The following is a 20,917-nucleotide window of genomic DNA, read 5'->3' on the forward strand; positions in this document are numbered from 1 at the left end:
GAAGATAAGAAGAAAGAAGATAGCAGCAAGTCTGGAAAAAAACCAAGAAAGGATCAGTTCCCTGACACCTTTTTCCGTGAAGATATGATACAATATTTAAAGAAATTAAGACGAGAGAAGAAAAGTGCGCCAAAGACCAAGAATTCTAAGTGAAGGTGCAACGTATAGTCCCTTTATCTTTTCTTTTCTTTTCTTTTTTTAATCAATGTAGAATTCATCAATACAAGAAATATTGCAAAGAAGATTTATATCTGCTTAATTTATTCGAGGAACATCCAGATTTGACAACCTTCAAGATTAATCAAATCTATCTAATGTAACATATGACATATTTACAGCTCAATGTATGTACTTGTTTGTGGAGCATGAGGTAATCAAATCCATCAAAATAACACCCTAACAGGTTCAAAACCAAGATCAATGGATTTCTTCACTGCATCCAATACTAATTGTGTATTTCTGCTGATTTGTGGCCATTTTTGGTCCGGATTACACCCAAATTCCCTGATGCCCTCGGCAAGCCTTGAGAGCTCTTGAACCATCAAGGCCTCTTGAGGCAGCTGAGAAACCACTCTAACTTCTTCAGGTACTACACTCCACCCAATGTGGAGTTCCGCAAACTTTGCACCGGTTGTGAATTCAAATGAAGAATAGTTCTCAGCATATGGAATGATGTAGTCATTGCAACGCACTGTACCATTAGAAGCAGATATAGCCAAGTCCATGGATGTGTGGGAGAGGAAAGAACAGTGAATTGTTGCAACAGTTGGGTCCAGTGGTTCCCATTGAATTGATGCAGTGAAAGACAAGATGACCCCTGCAGAGTTTTTTGTGACATCTGGTAGAGCAGTGACTATAGTTGGTAGTTGGTAGTCCTTAGCCCACAAAATGGCTTCAATGCAGTACCAGCCTAGGGCCCCAAGCGCACCGAGAGCATCTAAATCTGGTTTCACTCTTATGTTGTTCTCAAAAAATTCCTTGGTTCCTGGAAGTGTTGATGAGCTATGAATCTGAAAAGCGTAAAAGCATATGATAGTTAGATACAAGTTATGTTTCACATTTATTGCTGACAAGCAACTCAAGCAAACTATACTCAACAATTTACATTTATGACAATCAAGAGTCAAGAGTCAACCTAAAGCTAGTAACATTATCATCAAGTACTGAACAGACTCCAAAAAAAAAAAAAAGTCTCTGCATTCAGGAACCGTCTCATTATGACAACTTCCTCAAAATCCATTTCTCCTTGGTCATAAGTCACTAGATAAATAACTTCCTACACAACACCCCTCCCCCAACCCAAAAAAAGAAAAAAAGACTAACCAACTCCTAGTGATATTGCTAAGCATGAAACTGCAGAAATGAATGAAATTCAATATGTAATAACCCTACTCTTAGTTATGTTGCTATAATGATACAATTACAGTTAAAGAGGTGCGTATCCAGTCCAGCCAAAGAAAAAACAGAAGAAGAAGAAGAACAAATCAAAAGTCTAAATTGCAAGAATGTAGAGACAAAAGAAGTGAAAGGCACAACACTTTGCAAGCTTAAATAAGCAAATAGTTGAGCGAGCCATCAGATTGAGTGCAACACAGAGAAATCCAAAAGTATACTATAGTAAGAATGAGAGTCGGTTACTTACGTAGTTGATTTGACCAAAGAGCTTGGAATCAGAGATCAAGTCCTTCAATTTGGCAGTCCTAGGGTGATGCAGCCACATACTCCCACTCATGAACTGTACACCGTTGGATTGGCAAGCTTGGAGTATCTGATCAAGCTCACCCACATCAAGAGCCGCTGGTTTTTCCAAGAGCAAGTGCTTCTTCTTGCGGGCAGCCAAGACAGCCCAGTGAAGGTGAAGACTAGTGGGCAGAGGCACGTACACAGCATCGACACATGGGTCATCGAGAAGCTGATCATAGCTGCCGTAGACGTTGAGGGTCTGAGTGGACAGTCCATTGTTGGCTGCGAATTTGTGGGCTTTCTCGATGGAGCGGCTCGCAATGGCGTACAGGGTCGAATTGGGTGCCAGGTTTATGGCGCGAGCTACCTTTCTAGCTATGTCCGCACATCCTAATATGCCGAAACGTATTTTTGGGTTTTCAGACATTGCTTCTGGTTCTGGTTCTTGGCCTTTGTGTGTGTGGTGCAGTGTGTGAAAGTATCGTCTTATCCACTCCTCATATGTTGAGATGGTGAAGTGATTTGGCGGGTCTTTGGGCCTCATCATCTTGGGTCTCATACGGAGTGGGTCAGCAGCGATCCAGCTAGCTTTTCGTCACTCATGACATCTCCATCTTATAGAGCCAAATCAAAGTTAAATAAAATAACCCATATATAAATTATATTCTTGGATCTACTGCAGGACATGCATCTATATTCTATACTATTTAACATAAACATATATCCTAATTCTCGATGACCCATGTGTCGATGCTGTGTCCAAGCACAAACCATCCGTTTAACTTTCTGTTCCGAGTTGCCTCCATAACTCGCCACCCAATCCACAAGTCAAGCAACCAAGACTCACCTTCCTCTGCAACTCAATCCACCAGAAGATCGTTATCGATCATCATGGCCGTCTTAAACACTCTCTTTTTCTCAATACTGGTTCCGGTGGCGGCGGCTGTGCTCCTCTACCAGCTCGACTCGTTCGACCCGGCTCCTCTGCCGCTTCACGAGTTGAGTGAGCAAGTCGCGGCTGCCCCGAGGCGTAATGGTCACATGCTCAAAGGGTCGGAGTTTTTGGGTGTTGGGACTTTAGCAGGGCCAGAAGACGTTGCTTATGATTCCAAGTCGGGACTCATTTACACGGGATGTGCGGACGGGTGGATCAAGCGAGTCAAGCTGAACGAGTCCGCTGATGACTCGGTGGTGGAGAACTGGGTTAATACCGGCGGGAGACCACTCGGACTCGCTCACGAACATGGCGGAAAGCTTTTGGTAGCTGACGCGGAAAAGGTCAGCGTCACTTACTGTCCTCAACATTAGCATGTTTCTTTGTTTTTGGTCTGTTGCTTGTCTATATGTAATCATGTGTTTTTTTTTTTTTTTAAAATGAAAATAACAACAGAAATTTTAAATACACACATATATAATAATAATCGTATCTTCCTTATATAATCCTATAATTATAAACACAATAAATTTTTATACATGCATTCTCATTTAAAACAAGAATAAAATTAGAAACCATCTAATTTAAATTTTTCTTAAATAAATTGTAATTAAATGGGGTGAGAAACCATATATTTAGAATGACGAAGTGGTGTTAGCTTAGTGGTTAGAGCACCCACTACCTATGTACGAAGTCATGTGTTCGAGTCACCATTGAGATAGGAGTGAAACCCTTTGATCCTCTTAAAAAAAGAAAAAAGAAAAAAACCATATATTTAGAATTTCAAAATCAGTGGCATTAAATATTTTTAAAACAAATCGCTTTATTCCCACTTTTAGTTTCTTTTTTTATTTCTAAAAGTTATGATTAGTCAATTTATTATCTAACATAAAACATCACAGGTATAAAACTTTATAATTGTTAACTTGATTGACCATCCAATGACTGTTTCGTAGTTCCGCCGTTGTGGAGAAATTAGTGATACAGTTTTGGTTGAATGTTCGACTCTAAATTTTATATTTGATCAATATGGTATTTGGTGGATGAGAACTCAAATAAAACAAAACATATTTCTAAGCATCTATTTGAAGGGAACAATAATGAATCCTTATGGATTTCCCAAGGTTCGAAAAATCGCTAGGCGCTAGTCGAAGGGTGACCAAGAGACTAGCGCCCAGACGCCTATGCAGCGCCTAAGAGGTTTTGTATTTGTATTTCTTAATTTTTATTTTTATTTTATAGCTTTTATTTACGAAAGTTTTTAGTTTTTTTTACCCATTTTTCTTTTGACAAAAGTTTGAACCGATGATACAAAATGCTAATTTGGGCTGAAAACAAAAATCGACTCGGTAACAGCTCATAGAATGAGCCCAAGTAGTATATCTTATCAGTCACGAGCCAAATGGTCATGAGGTCCAAATAATTTCATCTCATTAGTCAAGAAGAGGGCACTTCGTAGTCTCCAACTCTAACTCTCTCTCTCTCTCTCTCTCTCTGAAGCAAAGGCCATGGATCGCGCCCATATCATTCTTCTAGGGTTACCACTCTTCCTCTTTTGCTTCGATGTCCTCAACCTCTTCACTCTCCGGCCACCACCGCCACCTCGTCAAAAGGCTCCCCACCACCGCGATCACCATGACCACCTCCAAAAGAAACCACCTCCATTCCCCAAAGACACCCTAGATTTCCCCTCACAAGTATTTCAAGCTCTTTCGCTTCTGTAAATTTTGATTTTTTTTGCTCCCTTATGCTAATTTGCATCGTCTTTCTTTGACTCGATCAATTGCAGAAACCAAGCTCTCCGGCGTCGGCAACATAGACCACCTAGCCGCCCATGCCGCCTAGATCACCCAGACTGCCCAGACAGACGCCCAGGCTGCCTAGACGGCCGCCTAAGGCCTCCGTTTAGCCATTAATCTGTTGCTGCCTAGCGCCTAGGTGACTTGGGTGGCCCTCTTTTAGAACATTGGGATTTCCCAATAACTAACACAAGCAATTAATATGGTCAATTATAAAACACTAATATGTTAATATATACTAATCAAATTAAATAGTAGCCTTAATGTAGTTAAATAATAGTGTATTTCATGGTTTTTTTGTTTAAGGATATTTTAGGTCATATGGGTTGTGTATTTGGTGAAATATTAGGATGAGAAATTAAATGATAGGTGTATTGAGTAAGAAGTGTGTATTAAGTAATTAGGGATGTGTATTTAAACTTATCAAATATCGATCATGTGGCCAAGGCATGCCTTGTTGGTCAGCTGACTTGGCTAATATTGTAAAAGTTATGGATTCAAATCTTATTGATATCAGAAATGGGTGCATAGGTTGGGGATAAAAAAAATTTTGATCATGCTAAATCATTTAGTTATTTTGGAAGAAAATGTAGAAACTATTTTAGGGAATCGATATTTGAGAGAAAATTGTTGTGTATTCTCATTGATAATAGGGGCCTCTTTATATAGAGGATTACAAGACGTAGAATCTGAATTGTACAAGGAAATGTAATCATACAATCAATGAATATCTTTAAGATATTCTTCGAGATTATCTCTAATTAAAACCCTATTACCACTAGGTTTAGTAACTTAGAGTTTGGGCCAGACACAATTTGGATTTACTTAAACACTCCCCCTTGTGTCGCCCAAACGCGGTGCATCTCTCGTTGTCTCGTCAAAAACCTTGTCGAGTAATAAAAACCCAGTGGGACAAAAATAACCTTGGTCGAAGGAGAAAAAGAGCACAACACACCCTTCACGTTTTGAGATCAACATGTAGACATCTCCCCCTGATGTCTGCGTCACCCCCTAATGACTACGATCCTGGGAGCTCAGATAACTTCCGCAAACCAATGCTTGCAACATGTTTCTCGAATGTGGATTTGGGCAATGACTTAGTGAATAAATCTGTCACATTGTCCTCAGATCGAACTTGATTCACTTTGATCTTGAGGTGCTTCTATTGTTGCTGATTGTAGAAGAACTTAGGCAATATGTGCTTGGTGTTGTTGCCTATGATGTAGCCTTGCTTCATTTGCTCAATGCAAGCAGTATTATCCTCATAAATGCTAGTAGACTCATTTGTGGTGGATTCCAAACCACAATTACTTCGAACATGCGTAATTATGTATCTAAGCCATATACATTCATGAACTGCTTTGTGAAGAGCAATAATCTCTGCATGGTTCGAAGAAGTAGCGACTAAGGTCTATTTAGTATACCTCCAAGATATCGCGGTCTTACCCATAGTGAATACATAACCAGTTTGGGAACGACTTTTGTGCGGGTTAGAGAGATACCCAGCATCAGCAAAACCTTCCAAAACACTTATGTCGTTTTGGGATGGGGAGAGAGAACGCAGACCACTGTTGGTGGTGTTCTTGACATATGATGGGTCCGAATCCATCCTCTCTTTGTAGGGATAGAACAAGCCAATATCGATCATACCACTTAGGTATCGAAAGATTTCTTTAACACCAGTCCAATGGCGTCGTGTTGGCGCAGAGCTATATCTAGCTAACAAGTTCATGGCAAATGAGATGTCTGGTCTTGTGCATTGTGCTACGTACAATAATGCGACTATTGCACTCAAGTAGGGCACTTCTGCCTCTAGCACACATTCGTCGTCTTCTTTTGGACGGAATGGATCCTTCTTTGGATCAAGACTACGGACGACCATTAGGGTGCTTGAAGGCTTAACTTTGTCAGTATTGAAACGCCTAAGCATCTTTTGGGTATAAGCCGATTGATGAATCAGGATACCATCTTCACGGTGCTCAAGTTCCAAATCAAGGCAAAACCGTCTTTTCCTAAGATCTTTCATCTCAAACTTAGATTTCAAGTGTTCAATGGTTTCCCTCAACTCTTTAAGGGTGCCAATTATGTTCATATCATCGACATAAACCGCTACTAATGCAAATCCGGAACTTGTTCTTTTTATAAACACACATGAGCATAGTTCATTATTGACATATCCCTTCCCAATCAAGTAGTCACTTAGATGGTTATACCACATCCGTCCAGATTGCTTCAATCCATATAGTGCGCGTTTCAATCTTATTGCAAATGCTCTCCGTGGTTTAGAGCTACTTGATTTGGGTAACTGAAGTCCATTTGGGACCTTCATGTATATCTCTGTATCTAGATCCTCACATAGATACGTAGTAACCACATCCATAAGCTGCATGTTCAATTTTTCAAAAACTACCAAATTGACAAGGCAGCGGAACGTGATAACGTCCATTACGGGAGAGTATGTCTCTTCGTAGTCGATTCTAGGGCGTTGTGAGAAGCCTTGCGCCACAAGGTGAGCTTTGTACCTTTCAATCTCGTTTCTCTCATTACGCTTTCTAACGAATACCCATTTATGACCAACTTGTTTGGTGTTGGGCGGTATTGGCACAATTGGCTCGAATACCTTTCTCTTCGCTAGAGAATCAAATTCTGCCTGGATCGCATCTTTCCATTTTGGCCAATCAGCTTTATGTTGACATTCATCAACCGAGCGTGGTTCGATGTCATCGGTCTCAATAATCTCACACGCTACTGAATATGTGAATACATCATCAATGATGAAGGAGTTTCTTTCCCACGTCTCATGTACACTAGTGTAATTCACAGAAATCTCTACATTCTCATGGATAGGTTCTGACATTGAGGCATCCCCCAAAGATGTCTCTTAGACATAACCATAATCCGGAACATTCTCATGGGACGGATTTTGAGTATCGATGATCAAATGATTTGTTTGTGCCTCATTCGCTCTCTTTCTAGGGGGAGAATCCTTCGAACCAATTGGTCTACCGCGCTTCCTTGCTGGACCTGCCACCAGACGCCACATCACTGCCATTCTGGACAGTGGCGTCGTCTCTTGGTGTCACGAGAGTGGCGTTACGTCCTGTATTTGGGACATCAATCCTTGCAGGCATGTTTGCAGCAGGTGTATGTGATCTTGTCACTTTAGCAACATTAGAAAACGAATCAGGCAGAGTGTTTGCTACGTTCTGGAGCTTGATTATTCTTCGCACTTCAAGTTTGGACTGTGCGGTATGGGGATCGAGATGAGATATAGTGAGGACAGACCACGACAATTCCTGTCGTTCTTGTTGAACATCTGTGTTCTTATCTCCCCCTAATGACTGGAATACTGTCTCATCAAAGTGAGAATCTGCAAATCTAGCGGTAAAGAGATAGCTTGTCAAGGGTTCAAGGTAGCGGACGATAGTTGGAGATTCACATCCAATATAGATGCTCATTCGTCTCTGTGGACCCATCTGAGTACGTTGTGGCGGCGTAATAGGCACATAAATGGCACACCTGAAAATGTGCAAGTGCGAGATATCAGGCTTGTACCCAATCACTAGCTATAACGCAGTGGGTCATAGACAAATTAGCATAGCTGCGTGCAATATTGCATATCCCCAAGCGGAAACATGGAGATTGGTGCGCATAACCAATGCCCGTGCTATCATTTGTAGTCGTTTGATAGTTGCTTCCACAAGATTATTTTGGGTATGAACATGGGGAACTGGATGCTCTACATCAATTCCTAGTGACATGCAATAGTCATAGACCATTTTCGATGTAAACTCCTCAGCATTATCAAGTCGAATTGACTTAATTTGGTGGTCTGGATAGTGAGCTCGTAGACGGATAATCTGGGCTAGGAGTTTAGCATAAGCAGCATTTCAAGTGGACAACAGTGCAATATGTGACCAGCGTGTCGATGCATCAACCAATACCATAAAGTATTTAAAAAGGTCCGCATGATGGTTGAATTGGTCCACAGATATCCCCTTGAATTCTTTGTAAGAACGGAATGAGTATTTTGGGATCTTTTGCGTAGGACGGTCTCAGTTTTAATTTCTCTAAGGAACAGGCTTTGTAAAATGAGTGAGGGGCCTTAGAAGCAACCAATGAGGATTTTGGTTGGGCCTGAGTGTCTGAGTCGCTACTAGAAGAAAAATTTGTGACTACATCACCCATCATGGTGTTGGAACCATGGGAAGTGGCACCCATGGCGCCATTTCCATGGGTGACGCCTTATTTGGAGTTGTCAGGGGGGACATAGACTGCCCTAGGCCTGCGGTGGACGGCGACAGAGCTAGAGGCGGCTGCAGCGGCGGTCACACTTAGTCTAGGAATAAATCTTTAATTCTTGCTTCTTTTTGCTCGAAAGAATGGATGTCTGTGTAAAGTTTTTAGTATACAGATCATCATATCACGATCAGGATGTCCTAGTCGGTCATGCTAAAGCTAAAATGTGTCAAAATCCAAGAGGTCTTCTCTTTTGACGTTATTGGATTCAATAGGTCGAATGGTAGTGACATAAAGTCCACTAGATTGACACATAAGCTTCTCTAAGATGCGCTTTCATCCGCAATCATTAGAGGTAATGCAAAAGAACTCTTTTCTGTTCTTAGTATGCGTTTCCGCATGGAATCCGTTGGCTCAGATATCTTTAAAACTCAAGAAGGTTCGATTTGCCTTAAGAGCGTAGAGAGATTCTGCGACATTAATGAATGTGCCATTTGGCAAAAGGAATTAGGCCATTCCATGTCCTTGAACTAATCCTGATGGCCCAGCCATCGGAGTCACAGATGAATATGTAGGCAACATCTCCAAGAATTATTGCGTATGGCGGAGAATGGTGTGCGTAGTTGCACTATCCTCAAGACATTGCAGTTCTCCAGAATCCATTCCTAAAAGAAAGATCTTGTAATAAAAAAAAAGAGTCATAAAGAAAAGAACTCAACTTTTATTAATAAGCCAACGAAATTACATCATTGTCTCTTTCACTACAGAGAATCTAATCCAAAAACAAAACTAGCTAATGCAAAACAATGGTAGTCGTCTAACTTCTTTCAGTAGCTCCAAAGAAAATGTGACCAGGTGAGTAGAGAGATGTCGGTGGAGTAAGACTCGCTTTAGTACCACTTATCTCAAAACCTTCCTAGACATCACACTTACTTTGGGTGAGCCTACTTTGAAGGAAAACTAAACCATTGGCATTTATTACAAAATTAATATGGCAATTGCCTACATCTCTTGGAAAATAAAAACACTTAATCAAAATCATCAATTTCCTGGTCTTGATCTTTGAAGTCTTCCACCCTTAGATTGAGATCGCCATCTTGATCTTCTTGTTCCATGTAATGTGCCTCTCTTGCTTCACGATACATTTTGTATGCGTTTGCAAAATTTTGGGATGCCTTACACTTCCTTGCCGAATGTCCAGGTCGTCCACACCTAAGACAAGCATCATTATGGTCAGGTTCCCTTGATCGAAGCGCTTTGGGGACGGCTTCTCTCTTTGGTGGCGTCACCACGATAGCAGGAGTCTTGGCCTCTCTCTCTCTCTCTCTCTCTCTTCACACGTTTACCTCCACGGTTTCGTGCACGCCTATCTTGGCAGTTTCCTTCCTCTTTAGCGCAAGAATATGGACCAAAACGTCTAGAATTATCCATTTCCTTACGGTTTCGCCCCTTGCGCCCTCTCTTAGGGGCACGACTATAATTAGACTCCGGAATTGGCTTGGCTCCCACGGGTCTAGAATTATAGTTCTTCACAAGTATGTTGTTGTGCTTTTTAGCTATGTTCATGGCACCAATAATGACAGGACCCGCCCCGAATTTCACCCTGAAATCCGAGGTGGCCCTGTGGGGACCACCTTAGGAATAACTCTACCGAAAATTCAGCAGAGTTACCCCTAAAAATGGACTACCCAAAACCTGTCGAATTACAATCACACTTCTAACAAATCATCCATAATCTCCTGGAGCCACCCTGCTCCCCAAAACCCAACAACTCCACAATTTACAATTTACAACTAAAATCCGAACAATACAACATAACCCAAACTTTATAATATTTGTCCCACAGGTTATCAGAGCAATCTAAAAGAGAGAAGGAATTCATAATACACGTAGGTTCAACGATTAACCTACAATATGAAAATGACTGCTGCAGATGCTATGCCTTGAATCCTACTATGCCGAACCAGCTACTCTGCAGACTCGGCATTTGAAACCAAAGGGTCCAGGGAAAGTAGATAAAAACATTAGCGTGAGTGGACAAAAATAAACAATTTAAAAGAAAAAGGATTTCATACTTTCCCACATTGATTTCTTTAAAAAAAAACCAGATGCATGCAACAATTAAGAAACACAAACCAACTGATGTTCAGCTCAAGAAAACCAACTAGCCCTGCTAGTCACAACAACCAAGTAAAAAGATTGAAACTCCGTTACTCAATAAAATAAGACCAACCCCGCTGGTTAAACAAAAAATCAGAGTAGTAAAGTATGGGGAAGAAGTTCTCACCATACTAATAAGGGAGCCTTCCAGGCTCGGGTCGGAGTGTCCCACACTCTAGAGCATCCGATGCTCCGCTCTACTCACCCACGAACACATAGTAAGCATGGAGGAGTACTAATAGGCTAGCTAGCAATAAATATGACGACCCAGGTATGGTGGGCTAAAATCATACGAAAATCGAAAATTAGTAAGGCTTCCCCAATATCTCACGAGGAAATACATGTTCCAACGACGTGGCCTTGCACGCCAAAACATTCTCGAATTCATAAACCAATATGCAAGGTTAAAGTAATTTCATGAATCCCAACGAAAATCCCATTTTCGAAGCTCCTTTGGGAAATTCAAATACCGACGAATGAAAACAATATTTAATTCCGAAAGTTACCTCGAAAAATACTTCATCGAAAATCACATAAATCACAATTTCAAATCGAGCATAACAAACTTCAATTTTAAATTCCAATCAATGGTGATGAATACGCAAATCCAATTAATAAGCTCGATAACTTAAAACAATAATTTAAATCGCTAATCCATTTCCCAAATCAAAATAAAGATAAATCAATATCAATTTCCCAAAAGTAAATCATAATAATATGATCATTAATTAAATAAATACTTATTTCGGAAAAACAACTGCGTGCATCATTATTTAGAAAACAAAAGTCCACTTATAGTATATGGCTAACGTGGTATCCAAGCGTGAGGATCCTCGTCGAGCGATAGGTCGGTATCTCGTCCTGTACACAATTATATTCCGTAAATAACAATTCGATAAATAATTACGATTCAAAACAAATCCTGAAAACCCTACGTACTCCAACATCTCCATTTCTTTCCGGATTCATGCCAAACTTCACCATTAATATCAATCCGTCAATTAAAACATTCCATAGCGGAATAAGGTAAATCCAAAGGTCGGATTCCCACAAATCGACAACCGAAACTCCCAAATTTCGGAAATTCACAATAAATGCAAAACTTCTACCAAAATTCACCAAAATCACATAATCAACCCCTACAACAATTATAGGATTTAATACGCTAAAAAATTGAAGTAAGAAAATAGCTCTACGCGCCAACTACAGTGGCGGCACGTAGGCCCCACGCACCGCCGATCACCTCCTCCGATGGCCACCAAACTTTGGTAGCAGTACCTACTCAACAGACCCAAAAACTTTCTCAACTACAACAAGTTCCAATTTTACCTGTAAGTGATCAAAATTGGCCGATGAAGTTTTTCCAGAAAAACCCAAGAACCCTAGGATTTGAAATCTTTTATTCGACCTCCACACTGAAAATTGAAGTGAATGACCTTAGGGGAAATGATCACCGGCTTGAGGCGCCCCTACTGACCCAATTTGGTGGTTGGAAACGGCCGGAAATGGCTGAATTGCCGGAAAAGCTCAAACTGCCCCCGTGAGGAACCTTGCTTCGATTCGGGGTTTTCCGGCCAAAATTTGAAATCTTTGATTCGACCTCCACACTGCAAATTGAAGTGAATGACCTTAGGGGAAATTATCACCGGCTTGAGGCACCCTTACTGACCCAATTTGGTGGTCGGAAATGGCTAAATTGCCGGAAAAGCTCAAACTGCCCCCGTGAGGAACCTTGCTTCGATTCGGGGTTTTCCGGCCAAATCACCGTGATTTACTATCACTGGCGTGTGCAGCGGAAGGGGGCAGTCCTGTATTGCCCGGTGGCACGTCGTTAGGTGGCCGAACGGCGGCGAATCTAATGGACGAAGAAGAAGTTGACGGAAATGAAGAAGAGAGAAATCAGGGGAGAAGAGAGAGAAAAATTACTATGGGTTTCCAGAAATGGAAACCTACAGTGGTAACTTTCCATATATATACCAAATTTATCATGAACAGTAACTTCTTTATTTCGCTCATAACTTTAGCATACGAACTCCGATTTCTACATAACACATATGCACGCGTTCGGTTTAACGTCCCCTACAACTTTCATGTAGAACATTTTCTCAAATTTTGAACCGAACAAAAAGTTAACTTTTAGAGCCACTAGAAGTATCGAAACAAAGTAAAAAGTGAAAGTAATTGTCGTATACCGTCCAAATGACTAGTAAATGGGTAAATTGAGATACGGGACGGTACAAATAAGCTCATGAAATCTTGTGATGCGTCCTGCATTGACATCAATCAGATAGTTCTTGGCTACCATCAATGCAGAGACGGGGAAGGTAGAGAGAGTCTTCTCGATCAACATCGTATCAGTGATTTTCTGCCCACAGAATTCCATCAAAGACTTGATACACAGTGCTTGCAAATTGTAGTCAAGTACAGACTTGAAATCACAGAAGCAGAGGCTATGCCCTCTCACTTCTAAATCTGGAAGCAGGGAGACATGAACGTTGCCAAAACGCTGCTCGAGTTCTGCCCATAGTTTTTTTGGGTCTTCCCCATTGAGGTACTCATTCTGGAGCACGTCATTTATGTGCCTTGTCATGAGAATGATGGCTTTAGCTTCATTTGCCTCTCTAGCTCTATTTGCTTCAAAAGCAGCAGCTTGTTGAGGAGTAAGCACGTCCTGACTTGGCGCTTGGATCGTACTCAGGATCCCGTCTAGGCCTCATCAAAAAGCCCGCGGATCAAGTGGGCCGATGGAGGCCCGCAGGGCTTTTGGCCCGGCCCGGCCCGTCAAAAAACCCGCAAAAGCCCTCCTTAGTGGGCCGATGGAGGCCCGCAAAAAAGCCCGCAAAAACCCGGCCCGGCCCGTAAAAGCCCGCAAAATATTATATATATATATATGTGTGTGTGTGTGTGTGTGTGTGTGTGTGTGTGTTATATAGATATATCTATATGTGTGTGTGTGTTTATAAATATATATATATATATAGACACATATAGATATATATTTGTGTGTGTGTTTATATAGATATATATATATATATATATATAAATAGTCATATAGATATATATATATATAGATATATCAATATATCATATATATAGACACATATAGATATATATTTGTGTGTGTGTTTATATAGATATATATATATATATATAAATAGTCATATAGATATATATATAGATATATCAATATATCATATATGTGTGTGTGTGTTTATATATATATATATATATATAGAGATATATATATATGTGTGTGTGTGTGTGTGTGTTTATATATATAGAGAGAGAGAGAGAGAGATATAGATATATATTTATATAGATATATATATATATATCAATATATCATATATGTGTGTGTGTTTATATATATATATATAGATATATATATATATATGTGTGTGTGTGTGTGTTTATATATATATATTAATATATATGTGTGTGTGTATAGAGAGAGAGAGATATATATATATATATATATATGTGTGTGTGTGTGTGTGGAAGTTCTATACTATTATACTTCTATATAAAATATGTGCATATATATTCTACATATCGGTTGACCAATCCGATCGGATTCGAAAATATGGTGAAATTGGCTAAATTTTTTACCACACTCATAATTTATTGTAATAAACTCATCCAACGGTCGGTTTTTCCATTTTCTTTGAATTGATAGGGGTTGCTCTTTGGAGTGTATCATATATAAATATAGGTTTATAAGAGTAACTATGTTTGACCTAGTTGATCGAATTCGAAACGAGAACCAAATTGGCTGAATTTTCTACAACCACCATAAAACATTACAATCTCTCCATCGAGCGGTTGGTTTCTCCGAATTCATTTTCTACTTCATGGTTGCTTTAGAATGAACCTAAACAATTTAAATGCAATGTATAAGTCATACAACTACAGGAATAAAATTGGTATAAACCAATGTGTTTGTAATTAAAATTAATTTTTTTTATCTTATATTCACGCACATCCATTGATGGAATATATACAAACGTGATGTGAAAAAATAAGCACGTTTCGCAGTTGTCAAGGCATCGGTCAACCAATAAAACATATAAGTGACTACGGTTGACCAATCCGATCGGATTCGAAAATATGGTGAAATTGGCTAAATTTTTTACGACACTCATAATTTATTGTAATAAACTCATTCAACGGTCGGTTTTTCCATTTTCTTTGAATTGATAGGGGTTGCTCTTTGGAGTGTATGATATATAAATATAGATTTATATGAGTAACTACGTTTGATCTAGTTGATCGAATTTGAAACGATAACCAAATTGGCTGGATTTTCTACAATCACCATAAAACATTACAATCTCTCCATCGAGCGGTTGGTTTCTCCGAATTCATTTTCTACTTCATGGTTGCTTTAGAATGAACCTAAACAATTTAAATGCAATGTATAAGTCATACAACTTTAGGAATAAAATTGGTATAGACCAATGTGTTTGTAATTAAAATTAATTTTTTTTATCTTATGTCCACGCACATCCATTGATGGAATATATACAAACGTGATGTGAAAAAATAAGCACGTTTCGCTGTTGTCACGGCATCGGTCAACCAATAAAACATATAAGTGACTACGGTTGACCAATCCGATCGGATTCGAAAATATGGTGAAATTGGCTAAATTTTTTACCACACTCATAATTTATTGTAATAAACTTATCCAACGGTCGGTTTTTCCATTTTCTTTGAATTGATAGGGGTTGCTCTTTGGAGTGTATGATATATAAATATAAGTTTATAAGAGTAACTACGTTTGACCTAGTTGATCGAATTCTAAACGTGAACCAAATTGGCTGGATTTTCTACAACCACCATGAAACATTACAATCTCTCCATCAAGCGGTTGGTTTCTCCGAATTCATTTTCCACTTCATGGTTGCTTTAGAATGAACTTAAACAATTTAAATGCAATGTATAAGTCATATAACTATAGGAATAAAATTAGTATAGTCCAATGTGTTTGTAATTAAAATTAATTTTTTTTTACCTTTTGTCCACGCACATCCATCGATGGAATATATACAAACGTGATGTGAAAAAATAAGCACGTTTCGCGGTTGCCACGCCATCGGTCAACCAATAAAACATATAAGTGACTACGGTTGACCAATCCGATCGGATTCAAAAATATGGTGAAATTGGCTAAATTTTTTACCACACTCATAATTTATTGTAATAAACTCATCCAACGGTCGGTTTCTTATTTTCTTTGAATTGCTATATGTAGCTCTTTGGAGTGTATGATGTATAAATATAGATTTATAAAAAAATTAGTGTCTTTAAAAATTTATTTATCAACAAATTAGTATCTATATATAAATATAGATTTTTTTGGGTACAATATATTTATATAGATTGTTATCTTTGGTTGTATTTGATCATTATCCATTGAATTTCCAAAGCTTGATTAAAAAAAAAAATACTTGTGTCTTTAAATATTTATTTATAAATAAAGCCCGCAAGGCCCGGCCCAAAAAAGCCCGCAAGGCTAAGCCCGGCCCGGCCCGAAAAAGCCCGCAAGGCCCGCTTTATATGGACGGGCTTGGATCCTTTGATTTTTAATAAAGCCCGGCCCGGCCCGGCCCGCAATTATTTAAAAATATAGCAAGGCCCGGCCCGGCCCGGCCCGTTGACGACCCCTAATCCCGTCAGCCTTAAGATGCTAGCGCACATCACGGACCCACTTGTGGTATCCTGCGCCTGTTGTCTCTAGTGGAGCGAAGCTCAACTTGTTTAGGTTACTCATCCTGAAAAACAACAAGGAAATATGGTAAGTTTCGGAGCGAAAAAGACTACCACGAAAACAATAAAAATTTCTGAGCGTAGTCGCTTCCAAGAAATTCAATTCCAAGAGGGGTTGGATTAGATCGAAACAATGATGTTTGTGGTCGATCGTTTTATCTCAACAAACTCTAAGTTTGGAGTACTCTACAAGCTCTAAGCTTGGAGTGAGCACGAACCCCCTACAGTTCGGCTTTTGGTCTTCCCTATGGCCTATGAAGAAGAAAAGGGGGTTGCAAGTCCCCGATAAAAAGAAGAGAAATTGAATTTAAAAACTCTAATAAAAATAGGGAACTCTTAGAAAAAAATATCTCTAAATAGGTCATCGGAAAAAGTCACTGGAGGTCGCCGGAAAAGTTGGCCGGAGCTGACGTGGCACCGACTGCTGACACCGTAGGACGGTGCTGACGTGGTGCTGCTGTCGCTGACGTGGCTGAGCTAACTGGATGCTAACTCTGGGCTAACGTCAGTGGCTGAGAGGTTGGGCTTCAGGCCTGTTTCTCTCTTCTAGGCTGAGCTGTCTTCTTCTGCTACTGGGTCGGGCTGATCTCCTTCGGCTTCTGGGCCAGACTGCTTGTGTTTCTTCTAGGCTAGGCTGTACAGGGCTTAAGGCAGTGGCTGGAAAAGCAAGCGGCGGTTCAAAGGTGCAACAGGTTTTGGTGGCCGGTCTGGGTATGTTTTGGCCGGTTCTGGGAATAATTTTTCCGGGTCCGATAATTTGGGATCAGGACTCTTTTAATGGTGCAGTATGGCGGTCGGAGGCGGAGGGAAAGGCTTTGAACCGGGTAGGGGAACTTCTGTCACTTCCGGAGGTTGGTTCGGTGCTTTTCTGGAATGTTCTGGGTGTGGCACCGCCGGTTCTGGACTTCTGGAGTTGAGAGCTTCAAGGTGGGAGGAGGTGGTGTTCGGTATTTGAAGGTTACGAATTTAGGGTTTCAGGGTTGGGGCTTCGTGCTGATAACGTGTTTTAGGGAATCGATATTTGAGAGAAAATTGCTGTGTATTCTCATTGATAATAGGGGCCTCTTTATATAGAGGATTGCAAGACATAGAATCTGAATTGTACAAGGAAAGGTAATCATACAATCAATGAATATCTCTAAGATATTCTCCAAGATTATCTCTAATTAAAATCCTATTACCACTATATCAAGTAACCTAGAGTTTGGGCCAGACACAATTTGGATTTAGTTAAATAGAAAGAAAAAAGAAAAGAAAAAAAAAACATATGTTGGGAAAAAAAAATGCTGATTTACTCATTTACATGGTATGACATGTTAATTCATATTTCCTTATTTACATGGTGTGACATGTGAATTCATAATTTTTGAAAAAATAAAATAAAATAATGCTCATTTATAAGGTGTGACATGTTTATTAGTTCCTCAAAGTCAAACTATTTAGGAAACAAGTTTCATCCTTAATGCTAGAGAAGTGTTTGCCATGTTCTATTAAAACTAACGGCCACTCCTCTAGTTTACATTTTGTATTAATAAGAAAACAGAAATACATAGAGAGGACCCGGGGGAAATACTATCATTTGCTTCAAGTTTATGGTCATAGATGTGGGTTATTAACCAAATGTGGGATATACTAAATACTAATCAGGGACTACTGAGAATAGCTGAGGATGGAGCAGTGGAGCTGCTGACGGATGAGGCTGAGGGTGTAAAATTCAAACTAACAGATTGTGTAGATGTAGCGAAAGATGGTATGATTTACTTCACAGATGCTTCATATAAAAACGGCTTACAAGACTTCATCTGGGACTTTCTAGAGGGCAGACCCCATGGTAGGTTACTAAGCTACAATCCGTTTACCAAAGAGACCAAAGTGCTCATTCGCAACCTCTACTTTGCTAATGGAGTAGCACTCTCTCCAGATCAGAATTATGTGATCTTCTGCGAAACTTTCATGTATGAAATATCTCTTAAACCCTCATATAGCTAGAGTGTTGGATCTGTGATTTTGTATTAATAGTTGATACATATGTTGCAGGAAAAGATGTAGAAAGTACTACCTACAAGGCGAGAAGAAAGGGAGCATAGAGAACTTCATTGACAACTTGCCAGGCTCTCCGGATAATATACGATATGATGGGGAAGGCCATTACTGGATCGCAATACCTATGGTGATTATTTTTTCTCTCATATAAACAAGGAGCTAGCATACATTGTTATGAATTCATATACTTTGTTCGTTGTTAGGAATAAAATAATGAGGAATATTTAATCATCATATGAAATTCATAGTTCATTGACATTTTTTTGTGCCAAATTGGCAGGGGACTTCAGTTATTTTGGATCTAGCACTTAGGTACCCTTTTATCCGAAAAGGGCTGGCAATCGTGGAGAAGTATATATTGAGCAGACCATATAAGGAGAAGAATTCTGGTGTACTTGCTGTGAACTTGGAAGGGGAACCTACTGCCCATTATTTTGATCCAGATTTGTCACTCATTACAAGTGGGATCAAGATCGGAAACTACCTCTACTGTGGCTCCGTTCTCAATCCATACATTATCCGCCTAGATCTGGAACAACATCCTGCACATGCCACTACATGAGCTTCAATCACCAGAAATTTCACCCATAGTTAATGTACTATTTCCTGTTCTCCTCGAAGAGACATTTGCCTGTTCAATTTCATCTATAAGCTGTCCTTGCCGTATTTGAAATGTTGTTCCCCACATTGGCTATAATGACCTAGATCTTTTAGCCATCTTCAAATGCATCTTATTAAGGAGCAGCCCTTGTTGTAGTTTTCGGGTTTCTCATTGTCAGTTAATTGTAGTGGCATAGCTTAATATATTGAGTAGTCGGTACGATGGCTCAAAGATCGTAGAATAACGCTAATTGGACCTCAATGAGCTTCTCAAAATTATAGAATCTGAAAATTTATTACATATTTATTTATAATAGGTCTGACCTTCTAAGAAGAATGAAAACAGAGGTCGACCTTCATTGTTCATTCTTTCAGTTGAGTATTTTTCTAAAACCGCAGCTTAATTTCTAAAGTCACAGTATCCTAGCTATAGATGTCAAAGACATCGAGTCTAATATAGGTACCTACTCCATAGTTACAACTTACTAGTTTATATAGCAGGCAAACAAAGAAATGCTCTTGACACCAAATTTTGCATTTGGAATTCCTATGCAATTGTACTTATTTTTAGCATTTTTCTGGTCGGTTCACCGTGCTCAACCAAAATTTGTGAAGAGTCCTACATATATCATCTATAAAGAAACATAGTTAGAGCTGGAAAGGTAAATTGATAGAGAAATTGTATTGTATTGAATTGGCTCAAATTACAATGAATAGTTACATATATTTATACAAGCTATAGAATAGAATTCTAGATTGGTGTAGACCCTTTGAGATACTTTCACTTGTGAAGGCATAGTACTGTACAATGTGAGTCTTTGGCAGCATATGTGAAGGATAGGCACACTTATACTTTCTGATCATCGTGCTATTAATCTATATGATAGTTCCTTGATGCCTAAATCTTTCTTAAGTTGTGAGAACTGGTACTCATTTTCACTCTGTTGAGAGGTGTACCATTCCATGCTCTACTGAGCACCATACTTTGCTGAATGTAGTCTTTGCTATAACTTGATTCTCGGTCGAAGCCATGGGGCTGGCATTGTTTACAGAGGCAGATCCAGGATTCTTAGTTCAGTGGGGCTTGAACTTCTTAACAACGTGAAGAAAAAAAATAGTAGAGAATCACGGTGCGAGAGCAATGCCATTATGCCAATACAATTTTAATTCACATATATGTAACACCTAAAATTACAATTATGTGATAAATGTCATTATGCCAAAACATTTATCAAAATAGCAAATTTAAATATTTAATGACCGTATTACCTTTTTTTTTTCAAGTTTTCTCAAAGGAATTGTGGCCCTCTACTTCTGAGTTTTGAGGCCTTCTCCTCACTAACCTTAGTGACCGAGTGCAACTGATACAATCATGAATCATACAAAGTTACAAACTGCAATTGAAGAAGAAATCAATATTAAATGGAAATCAAGTTATCAAACCCATTTCTAACTACCCAATCAGTATCATTACCTTAATTAAAATCAAGTAATCAACATCAAGATCAAAAGGAAATTGAACTCATTTGACATTTTGACCATTTTAACCATCAAATCAGTTAGAAATGGACTCGGGAGGAGAGGAGTAGTAAAAAAAAAACCTATATACCTAATTTTTTTTTTAAGCCCAAAAATCCCCGTGGGGCTTGACTGCTTGAGCCCAACCCAGCTTGTGGCTGGATTGTTTTAG

The 20,917-nt window shown here is 39.3% G+C and overlaps 2 protein-coding genes and 1 long non-coding RNA gene across 3 annotated transcripts; 2 read left to right on the forward strand and 1 right to left on the reverse strand.

Annotated features, from left to right (window-relative positions):
* Positions 1-232: 232 nt before the first annotated feature.
* Positions 233-2,279, reverse strand: LOC112191877 (uncharacterized oxidoreductase At4g09670). Its single transcript, XM_024331349.2, has 2 exons — positions 1,643-2,279; positions 233-1,010 (listed from the first exon to the last, which is right to left on the reverse strand). Exons 1-2 carry the CDS (start codon positions 2,240-2,242, stop codon positions 384-386), a joined length of 1,227 nt encoding a protein of 408 aa, XP_024187117.1. The 5' UTR covers positions 2,243-2,279; the 3' UTR covers positions 233-383.
* Positions 2,280-2,384: 105 nt separating this feature from the next.
* On the forward strand, positions 2,385-19,383 carry LOC112191876 (protein STRICTOSIDINE SYNTHASE-LIKE 5). The gene is made up of 4 exons (XM_024331348.2): positions 2,385-2,961; positions 18,232-18,539; positions 18,622-18,754; positions 18,908-19,383. The coding sequence occupies exons 1-4, from the start codon at positions 2,419-2,421 to the stop codon at positions 19,187-19,189; spliced, it is 1,266 nt and encodes a 421-aa protein (XP_024187116.1). The 5' UTR covers positions 2,385-2,418; the 3' UTR covers positions 19,190-19,383.
* Positions 3,245-5,177, forward strand: LOC121052178. Its single transcript, XR_005808262.1, has 2 exons — positions 3,245-4,314; positions 4,407-5,177. It is a non-coding gene; the product is annotated as an uncharacterized LOC121052178 (long non-coding RNA).
* Positions 19,384-20,917: the final 1,534 nt, after the last annotated feature.

Source organism: Rosa chinensis, chromosome 3 (genome assembly GCF_002994745.2).
Source record: "Rosa chinensis cultivar Old Blush chromosome 3, RchiOBHm-V2, whole genome shotgun sequence".
In the NCBI taxonomy this organism is placed as follows: domain Eukaryota; kingdom Viridiplantae; phylum Streptophyta; class Magnoliopsida; order Rosales; family Rosaceae; genus Rosa; species Rosa chinensis.

Bases quoted from the DNA above. Each gene is read 5' to 3' on its own strand.
- LOC112191877 (XM_024331349.2), bottom strand. From the start codon at position 2,242: ATGAGACCCAAGATGATGAGGCCCAAAGACCCGCCAAATCACTTCACC. The intron at 1,011-1,642 runs GTAAGTAACCGA...TACGCTTTTCAG, and splicing joins TCTTTGGTCAAATCAACTAC to ATTCATAGCTCATCAACACT.
- LOC112191876 (XM_024331348.2), top strand. From the start codon at position 2,419: ATGACCCATGTGTCGATGCTGTGTCCAAGCACAAACCATCCGTTTAAC. The intron at 18,540-18,621 runs GTATGAAATATC...CATATGTTGCAG, and splicing joins ATCTTCTGCGAAACTTTCAT to GAAAAGATGTAGAAAGTACT. The intron at 18,755-18,907 runs GTGATTATTTTT...CCAAATTGGCAG, and splicing joins ACTGGATCGCAATACCTATG to GGGACTTCAGTTATTTTGGA.